Below are 11,234 nucleotides of genomic sequence, written 5' to 3' on the forward strand. Positions count from 1 at the left end.
TCTATTACTTCAAAAGAAAGATCTATTAAACAAATTATTCAAAGCTACTGTCTTCTTCAAATTTGATATGAAATCTGGATTTTGGCATATTCAGATTAAAAAAGAAGATAGATACAAAACTATTTTTAATGTTTCATTTGGTTAATATGAATGGAATGTCATGCCTTTTGGACTCAAAAATGATCCTTCTGAATTTCAAAAAATTATGAACAATATTTTCAATTCTTATCAAAATTTCATTATTGTTTACATATGATGTTTTAATTTATTCTAAAAGTTTAGAACAACATTTCAAGCATTTCAATATTTTCATTCATGTCATTCAAAACAATGGATTAGTAGTCTTTGCAAAGAAAGTTGTTCTGTATCAAACACGTATAAGGTTCTTAGGTCATTACATGCACTTAGGAACACTCACACCAATTCAAAGAAGTCTAGAATTTGCTAATAGATTTCTAGATGAAATTCTAGATAAGACAAGTTTGCAGCATTTCTTAGGTTGTGTCAATTATGTGACCGACTCAAATCTATGCCCCTCTTTTTCAAAGGCTACAGAATAATCCATTACCATGGAGTAATGATCACACTTAAGCCATCTAAAAAGTCAAGCTAGCTATCAAAAATATTCCTATCTTTCAATCCTTGATCCCACTTTCTCTATTATTATGCAGACTGATGCGTCTGATATTGGTTATAGTGGAGTGTTAAAGCAGATAAAAGAGTCAAATCAAGAAAAGTTGGTTAAGTTTCATAGTGAAGCGTTGACCGGCCCTCAAAAGAATTATTCAAATATTAAAAAAGAAATTTATCTATAGTATTATGTGTTTCAAAAGTTCAAGATAGTTTAATTAATAAAAAATTTATTTTAAAAAGAGAGTGTAAAGCATCAAAAGATGTTCTACAGAAAGACATAAAAAATCTAATTTCAAAACAAATCTTTGCAAAATGGCAGGCTGTTTTTCATGTTTTGATTTTGAAATATTATATATACAAAGAAAATCAAATGTTCTTGCAGACTTTCTTAGAAGAGAGTTTATATAGAAAAAAGAGAGTTGTGTGAATATTCAATATCCAGAAAAGAGAGTTGATGAATTGGGAAGATATTCTATCAAAGAAAGAAAATGAGATTTCAGAAACAGAAAAAAATTTCAATGGCTTCCTTTGAAACTCCGTTTCAAAAGAAAAGTAGTCATAAAAATGCTAAATACCTTTATTTTCAATTGATGATCATATTCAAGGATCATCTTCAAGAAAGGAATAACAAGGTTCTTTATCCTCTCAATATACTCAAAATACTACCTTTTCAACCTTAGTTTTCGAAAAGCCTAGTCAGTGTAAACTTATTCCAAAATAATCAAAACCCTTAAACTTTAAACAAGCTGTTCAAGGTTCTAGAAAATTATCTCAAATAAACCCTCCAAACACTTTTCAATACTTTCTCAAATCAGCTAATATTCCAATTTTAGAAATGGAAACATCATGGATAAATAGATATTCATCTCTAAATAAATGTCTTCAACACCTTTTTCCTCTAAAATTTCAATATATGCCCTATAACATCAAAAAATTCAGAGAGTTTTTTGAAGCAAAATTAGATCAGCTATCATAACTCATATAAAAAATCCTCAAAATTCAAAGACAATTGATTTTTCAAAAATAAGCATTCAAATGGTATTGTCATATGAAAACTAGGGGCAACGACCATGGAATGAGAAGAGAATGTGTCTCTCAAAAGACAAATCATTTAAATCTCATTTCAATTATTTTGATTACAAGGATACCCAATATAATATATTTTACTTTAGATCAATAACTCATTTTTGGTTCATTTTATTTAATCAAAATTGTAATATAAGTTTTTCAAAATGGTTTCAAACTTGGTTCAATTGTTTTGGACTTGATAAGAAAATTTTACCTAGTCTCATTCATCAAGTATTTGAACACTTCAAAAAAGAGGCAAAAACCTTTTTAAAGTCTCAAGAAAATGTTTTGTTTCATTTCGCATTTAATATGAAGTTCTCATGAATATTCTATTATGACTATTTCATTTATCAAGATCAAATCTCTGAATATAGAGTTCAAAAATTATTCACAAAGTCAAAAGTAAAATAGTGGTCAAAATTCCATGAAACTAATTGTTGTTCAAAAGCAGTAAATTCATGGATTCGAGAATAAAGAAATATTGAAGTCCCTAAAATCTTAAAGAAAGAATTAGACAAAAATGCCTATTTCCCTACAGAAAAATAAAAATTAATGGTAATTTTTAATCAATTCAAGACTCCAAAAGAATTAGCAATTATTTTTGAAAAAAAAAATTGCCTCTCTGGCATAAACTAAAGTCAATTCCAGATAGCTCTTCTTAAAAATTTCTGAAAATTATGCCCAAAGTAATGGAGATGATTGTTATTGGTTATATATTGATGATCTACTTGCTCAAGAAAAAGATCAAAAAGAATGCTAAATGACTATATGAACTCAGCTATCTGGATGAACTTCAAAAATATCAGACTTATAAGTTAAGAAATATTTTATTTCAATTGTGCCTGCCACCTTAAAAGTTGTTTCTATCAGTACCACCTACTTTTAAAAGAAGATAAAACTTTAATAAAATTACTTTATTAAAGTAGATTCCCAATATTCAAAATCTTGGCAGACAGAAAAACTATTCAAAAGAATGGATATTATTGAAATTATTGTCCGTCAAAGATTTTTCAATCAAATTCAAGAAGTTTTCAAGTTCAAAGCTCAAACACTCCAAGTATACAAGAATATCAAGATTCAAGATTCTGACAAGAGTTTTTTGCGGGAGAAAAACTTCTTCAAAAAACTTTAGATTTCCTAGTAATCTAAATTTTCTTTTATCAACTCAATTGTAATTTTCAACATTTTGTTTCTTCAATATTTTGCATAAAAAATTTCATCATTCAATAAAATTATCTTCTTCAAATTATTTTCTGTGTCTGATTTTACTTCTCTCTCTCTCTCCCTATATATATATATATATATATGACTTAAATATTCACTCGTACTTGAATATAAGCAAATTGAAATGGTAAGAGCGCTGAACCAAACATTATCACATGCATTTTCAAATTGGTTAGACAAACAGTTAAAATGTTTATCTAGATAGTTATGAAATGTCGATATTGACATTCAAATGTCTATCTTGATAGTTCACAGCTGTCAAGATAGAATCAGAGGTATGTAATGTGAAAATATTCTTTTTGAAGTATTAAGTATATTCATCAATACTCAACTACCATATGAACAGCTATTGATTCCAATTTGAAAGATAAACCAACAATAATTTCTACTTTGATATTTCAATTCTTGTATAAGAAATTCACTTAGAGAGAACTTCACTTCTACATGTCAAGAAAATATTAGAAAATAATTATTTTCATTTTTTTTTTCTTTTTTGTTAATCTACCTATTATCCATTGTGTAAGAACTTAATTTCGTGGTTAGCTTCTCCTACTGGCTTACAGCTTAAGTCTTGACATTAAATGTGCATTGAATATGTTGAAAATTGTAATGAAAAGGGAAAATTGGACACTTCGCACTCAAAATATGACATTTTTGTAAGATTTTTAAAAAGTGATAAGTTTTTGGTATATTTTCAGATTAGTAAAATTTACGTACATGCCCCTAATTTAAATAAATTATATACAATCTCAAACAAGCATTTAATAAATCAACAATCTTAACATGTTGGAGTTTAGATAATTGTACCCTAATCAAGCACCCAACACTTCTAAGTATTTTTAAAAAAAATTATGTCACTTTCATGACTTGTAAAGAGTTATTATACCTTTATTTTTTATTATATCTTGTTAAAATTTCAGTTTATTAAGATGGTGACTTTCCCATAAATTCTGAAGAGAATAAAAAATTATCAACATAGCATAAGTGCAACGTTTGATTGAGATGAGTAATCTGAGCAACAGATGATGTTATATATTTTGTTACTACTCTTTATGATAAGTATAAATAAACAAGTTATTTGATCCAATTAACTCAAAAGAAAACCTGTATTTCAAATTTGGTGTGCTTAAACGAAATCACAAAAAGTTTTCATTTAATACATGACAAGTTTAATATCTGGTGTTCTTTTCATACTTTTCGTCATACAGACTTGTGCATTATTTGTTAAGAATAGTAATTATTTTCGTATGATTCTTGCTTGACCATACCAATTTTCATACTTTTTCTTATATTAATTTCTCGAAGTAAAGAGAGAAAGCTGTAAAAATAATAATATAATGCCCAAAAAAAAAAAAGGGGAAGAAATACACATGATAATTGTTTACAAGAAACTCAAAGAATACTGCAACTTTATAGCCCTAGTTGGGTTTAATTATCTGGAAAAAAAAATCCTTTCTTATTTTTATTCACATACTTTTTAATAAAATAATTACACGTAAATTCAAAAATTTTCATATTTTTTAACCTCACATTCTTCATAAAATCACTATTTCAAAATACATTTTCTTCCAAAACCATATTAAAATGGACCCCAAACAAGGAAGATCACCAAGATTTTGTGATTTACTATCGCACTTATTTCAATTCCAAGAGCTCGGATTAATCCATCTCCTAGGAAAAACACTGAAAAATTTCCAATTCGAGCAAGATTCCAAAGAACCAAATGAATCCATAAAAAATCTATATGTTGCGAGAGAAATATAACATAATAATGTATGCATTGCACATATCAATGTATGTAATTAAATTTTTTTTTATTATATATATAAAAGAAACTAAATTGGATTATACGCTTTACGGTTGTGCTACATATACATCACAACTTACAGATTTATTTATTAATAGATGATGTGACAAAATTTTGTTGGGTCAAAATCTCATTAAAAAATAATAAATAAATAAATAAAATAGAATTCTAACTTTCTTTTTTTATATATCATCAATCTGTAAAAAAAATTATATAAATGGTAATGTACGATAAACATTTTTCATATGTTTGGTTAGCCCAAGGAACATGAATAGCTGCCCCCATGAAAAGATGGTGGTGAGACTAACCAACCAATGATATTGCAAAATTGATTGGCCCTAAGAATTGGAATTGACATCTTACCACTATTATATTAGTATAATAATAATTATCGTCATCATCATCGTCATCATCATCAACATTTAACAATTATTGTAAACACTTCTTATGAAGACAAAGTAGAAAATGTAGGAGCAAATTTAAACTAAAACAGTGTATAACATCCTGAAGTTTAATTGTTTTAAATCATTTAGTAGTAGGAACCTTGTTACATTTATATTATGGTGTCCAATTTAATTTATACTTTGCAATGCGATATTATCCTATTGGATAGTTTAAATTTCAAACAATTTTTCTATCCAATTGACACTTGACAACAATATAAATGTCAACTATAGTGTCAAAAATTAGTGTACAAAGAGCAAAGTTCTAGTGGAAGTAACAATGAATTTAAAGATGCAATCAAAAATAATGTATGTAGAAGATTCTTCAAAACACTCCAATACTCAAGCTAGCAAGAAATATTATTATGAGCAAAGATAGGGAATCAACTTCTACAATGTTACCTTATACAGTTTGATCGTAGTTGTATTATACCTACCAATAGAGTTTGATACAGTTGTAATCGAGTCATGTATAAATTTTTTAAGACGAAGGTCTATTTTAACCAGTTGGAGTCACACAAGAAGACTAAATGATGTGGTGTGTTTACTCTTCGGGTTGTATTCTCTTCCTATATACTTTTTACAGGCCTAAGGGTATAAAGGTCTTTTAAACAAAATTTGACATCTTAACGATTTTCTGTCCACTAGAACATGCACACACTGTTTTCATATGTTGAGACTTGAGGCGTGACAAAAAGAAGGTCCATGACCCCCTTATACAAGGTTCCCAGGTTGGAATTTTTCCTTACCAATATATCCTGCACTCACCATACCCACTAATCAAAGGCCCAAGCTTGATCTCCATTTTGTTTGGAAAACTCCACAAGTACAGAATTTTAAACAGAATTAATACAAAAAAATCAACAATCTTCCTGTTATTTGCTATTGCATAAAAAACTACTACAAGTACAAATTTTTTTTAACAAAATTGATACAGAAAGACAACAGTCTTCTTGTGATTTACTGTTGCCAAAAATTATGTTTTGTAATAGCCTTTTACACGAAGACAACTGTCTTCCTGTACCAATTCCTTAAAAAAAATCTATACTCATAGCATTGCTCTGTTTGTTTAGTCATGTGACATTCAACTTTCTAGTTCATGTGACTTTCAAAATCTTAGTTATATACGTTATTGATATAAGATGATACAATAAATGTTGAGCAAATCAAGGAACAGGACAATAACAGAGTACACAGCTTAACAATTTTCCAAAAATAATCGAAATTTTACAATAGAATGATATGATAATTTCCACATCGAGTTGATATTAATAGGAAGCAAAACAATCAAAGTGACTAGAAGTCATCGTCCAATTTGAACTCATAATTCTTTGAATCGACTCGCAAGCTTGTCATAACAGAAGCCTTCTGATAATCCCCGACCCTTCTCTCGAAGAAGTTAGATTTCCCTCTGCTCAATTAAACAATGAATCAATAAGTTAAAACCATATGACTATAAATCACATTTGTGGGTTATAAGAGTTCATTCAAAAAGCTCAGGCCACTAGGACTGTCACTCCAGCTAGAGTTAGCCGAGTCCATGGGTCTGAACATGAACGAAATTAACAATTTATCGACTGTGTTGGCAAACAATCAGATCATTCCTCACATTAGGCCACACACCAAGCATAATCCTTAAGCTTGCCTTTTGTTTCAGTTAATTTTTCTAACGGAATGTCTGACGTGGCAGACCTCCACGTTGATGCCACGTTAGATTGCCGTACATCAGATTGGTCGTTCCATTAAAAAAACTAACTGATTTTAAGTGCGTGACTAAACTGAAAATGAAAACCAACAGAAGCCTTTGCTTCAACATTGAAACACGAGCAAGAAGTTATTCAAAATTACCCGAAAATGACACTACCTTAACTGCATCCACCATAGTTGAAAAATTATATGATTATCGTTAGCATTTATACTTACTGTAAAGATATAAATTCCATCCAATCAAAGGGGTTTTGAACATTATACTTCCTCGGGCACCCTAAAGCAACCTGAAAGACATATATCGATATTCTTAATTTTTCAACAAAAATATTCCTTCCAATCAGTGATAGAAAGAGAGATACCAGCAAGTGATCAGCAACAAACTTGATATACTGACTCATTAGCTCAGAATTCATTCCAATCAATGCACAAGGAAGGGCATCACAAACAAATTGGGTCTCAATTTCAACAGCTTCATGTACAATAAGTTGAACCTTTTGCCAGTGCAGTTGATTCCGTAATGTACTGCAGAAATGAAGCGAAGAACGAAAAATCACTCGTCAATTTCATATGCCTAAAAAAAACCCCCTTCCACCTGCCCGCAACAATTTTCATTTTATTTTATTAATCTATTTACTTTTTTTTTTCTTTTTGAGGGAAGGAAGGAAATGGGAGAGAGTTCACTAGTAGGCAGGGGCTGGAGAGGAAGGATCAGGGTGGGGGTGGGTATTCAATAATGATGAAGATAACCTGTATAGAAGGCAAGCAAAGTCACAATGAAGTCCCTCGTCTCTCGAAATAAGTTCATTCGAGAATGTCAAGCCTGGCATCAATCCCCGCTTCTTAAGCCAAAATATCGCACAAAAGCTGAGAAGTAAAGAAAAATAAGTCAGGAACCCTTAGAAAATAGACGAACACATACCTTATCATTATCCATCCTAGATTGAATAGATATGGAATTATACCTCCCGGAAAAGAAAATTCCTTCAACGCATGCAAAAGCAACAAGTCTCTCTGCAAATGAGCTCGAACTGCGGATAGATATTAGCAAATGTTTAATTAACTGTAACAACTGCATATTTCAGTCTCACTATATCATGCCAATCAAGATTATCCAAATTGCTATGATCAGAGAGGGATGTTTGAGCATCGAAAAGCAAGACATTGACAAGCAAGTAGTCCAAAAACCTACAAGTCCACGAAATGAGGACCTAAATACAAGAAGATATTTATGAGTTTCTTCAACAATGTCTCTCGAAATGATATGTGCAATTTTCATAGGTACAGTCCGCTACATCCAATACACATTCCAGAAATTGGTAAATATTGCCTGAATGTTAATAAATTTTCAGTTTCAATAGTAAGTTCTTAACAAAATCATTATAATGATTGATGAAAAAGTAATAAAGAGTACCTCTTAATCCAATGCAAGGCCCACTTTGCCTTCTGTGCAACGCAAGGAATATCTTCAATTGCATTGAACAATCTGTTCTTCTCTTCTGAATCCTTGATGTATGTCTCCAGAAGTAAGCTGTACATTTCTATGAAAATGTTTACAATCAGGTAACACGAGCATGTTGTTGACAAAATCACAAGATACACTTACAAATCCATACCAGAATGTATATTTTCCATTGCCATTTGAAATCCATAAAATGCCCGAGCCTATTGGCAATAAAAGAATTAATGTCAGTTAGATATAACTAATGTAAAGTGACATTATGACAGCTCCTCTCCATAGAGATTTTGACTATATATATTTTTTTAAAATACAAGTTATTATTATATAATTCAGAAGAACATATAAGCTGATCAACGATTCTTTCAGTGAATAAAACAAGCAACTTGAAAGAGGTAGCAAATACAGATAACAGTAAATGAGTAAACAGGTATCCGATCATCCTCTCATCAAGCAAAAGTTTGCAAAAAGTCCAATATTAGGATGCGATTAAGATGCCCGCAAAAGGATGGAGACACATATTTTCAGAAGGATTAAAATGCTCAACATTGGGGTAATTGGGTGATCTTCCAGTTACATATTCATGGTCAAACCTTCCCACTTTAGCAATCATAAATTCGCTTTGAGGATTAAATCATAGTTGTTGCTGGAAAGGATAAATTAACTGTCTGGCCAAATCTTGACGACCATCGGTAATTGCAAGATTTTTTAATTAGCCCTAAAAGGAGAGGATTGATATGCACTCTCCAAAAATTGGACATACGGTTCTAGCTAAGCACAAAACATTATTATCACTGTACCGCTATTAATTTTCATCACAGGATTAACTGCAAGGTGTGACAACCCATCATACCATATTGCTCACACATTTCATGGTTATCCATCATACCATATTGCTCACACATTCCATGGTTATCATTTGCCATTTTATAATGATTTTAAAGTATGTAAAGCACCTTCATGGGTCACCATTTTTCTTCAGTTCTCCTTGTGTCATACTGAATATCCAAGTTCATTGAAGGAAATAGAGAAAAAGATCTATTTAGCACAAAGCAAAGATAAAAAGAAAGAAACAATTGAAACACAAAAAGAAGGGAAAAAAATCACAAACAGAAAAGCTCAAAATTAATTCAGTTTGGATTCTAGTCCTTCAAAGTTTAACCACAAAGATTTTCAACAGCAATCTATGCTAACTTCAACATTAACAGCTGCCGTTACTACTTGGTTTAGTCCAGGAATAAAATCTCACTGTTTATATCTCCCCTCATTACAAGCCCAAATAGATATTTGGAAGAAGGTTCGTAAAACTGAATATGATTCGTTTGCTTAGAAAATCAAGTTAAAAGTTTCCAACTGATTGCTCAAATTGATAGGTAAACGACCACAAAACAATAATTTCACAAAGGATAAGGATTCTTGAAAGTATCCAACGCTGTCAATGTTAGACATAATGTCTAAACTATAAAATTGAGGGCAGACAGAAACATGAATGAAAGATCAAACTATGAAAGAAAAATAGAAATGCTGAAACACTAGTCCTTCTCATCTTACAGTGATAAGTCTTTAGATGGAGGGAAGTCAAGATATTCACCTCTGGAATCTGCACATCATTGAGAAATCTAGCAGCCAAATTTTCCAAGACAATTCCATCTGATGCAGCAAAAAATGCCAGCACATGACTTATAAAGTGCTTTTCAGATTTAGATAAAGTTTCCCATTGCTGCACATCTTGTGAGAGGTCAACCTCCTCAGCTGAGGTCCAAGTAAATTAATGTTAAAAAGCTTATAGCAAGAAAATAGAAAGCATAGAACAAAACACTAATCTTACTAAAATGGAGAACTAGGAGGAAATGAGGACGGGTCTAAATCAAATGAAGCTAAATAATGATCCTATCAGTATAGAAAAGAGCACGAGTTATACTAGAACCTTAAAAAGTCACACAGCTCAGTGATCGAAAAAATGAATGATGATCAAGTACATTAACATAACTGAAGAGACAGGTCCATAAACATTTCAACTTGGGCACTAACATCATATTAAAGAAACAATACTGCTGCCACACTTCCAAGACTCTACACACCAACTTCCAGCAAAAGTTCTTGTCTATCGCACTCACAGCCACATTCTCGACCTAATTTCCAAGCTTGCAAAATTTAAACATACAATATTATTTATTCATGCAACTTAGTGGATGGGAATCTCTGGCATCGTACAAAAAATCATCCACTTTCTCTATATATTAATCTTTGAAGGAACTAACTCATATACTGACGCAAAGCACACAAATTACCATCTAGGCACAAAGTCAGAAAATTGTAAGAATTGGGAACCGAGTGGCTATAAAAGTCACATATAATGTAATCTAGAACAGGCGAAGAGACAACTACAGGTGCGAGGGTCACCTACATTGTCGCTCACATCCATAGCTTATTAACTACAATAACACATCTCACCAAAGGAGTGCTCCAGACCAGCAGGCCTAATTGGCTTGGTGCTTGGAAGTCAGCCGAAAATTTCAAAATCAAATTAAGAGATAAGACCGGTTCATGAACCACAAAATTCACGGCCAATTCCTTTCATTTACTTCAAGACAAAACTTTGCATAACTTTCAGCTGGGTTGAACCACCCCCCCCTTCCCTTCTCCATTAAGATTGATGTTTATATGCCAATACTGATAGTTTCTGATAACTATGAACAGGTCATTCATCACTCCACAAAGATAAACAAACACAATCTCCAGTAAAAGTCAGACACCAGTAATATTAAAAATTGAAGGGTTTGCCAGGAACAGAACCATGGAAACTCAAATCCTTCTCTAGAAACAATCTCAACAACATAAATCAACTATCTTCCAAGTAATCATCTATGAGTTAAAAATAAATAAATAAATA

The 11,234-nt window shown here is 31.2% G+C and overlaps 1 protein-coding gene across 1 annotated transcript; it reads right to left on the bottom strand.

The window, feature by feature from the left end:
- Nucleotides 1–6,350: 6,350 nt before the first annotated feature.
- On the bottom strand, nucleotides 6,351–10,769 carry LOC111369489 (ribonucleoside-diphosphate reductase small chain A-like). Its single transcript, XM_022991013.1, has 8 exons — nucleotides 9,933–10,769; nucleotides 8,499–8,547; nucleotides 8,297–8,423; nucleotides 7,848–7,913; nucleotides 7,633–7,749; nucleotides 7,245–7,407; nucleotides 7,099–7,169; nucleotides 6,351–6,586 (listed from the first exon to the last, which is right to left on the bottom strand). The coding sequence occupies exons 2-8, from the start codon at nucleotides 8,521–8,523 to the stop codon at nucleotides 6,472–6,474; spliced, it is 684 nt and encodes a 227-aa protein (XP_022846781.1). The 5' UTR covers nucleotides 8,524–8,547; nucleotides 9,933–10,769; the 3' UTR covers nucleotides 6,351–6,471.
- Between the last annotated feature and the right edge of the window lie 465 nt (nucleotides 10,770–11,234).

This window comes from Olea europaea, chromosome 20 (genome assembly GCF_002742605.1).
Source record: "Olea europaea var. sylvestris chromosome 20, O_europaea_v1, whole genome shotgun sequence".
Taxonomy (NCBI): Eukaryota; Viridiplantae; Streptophyta; class Magnoliopsida; order Lamiales; family Oleaceae; genus Olea; species Olea europaea.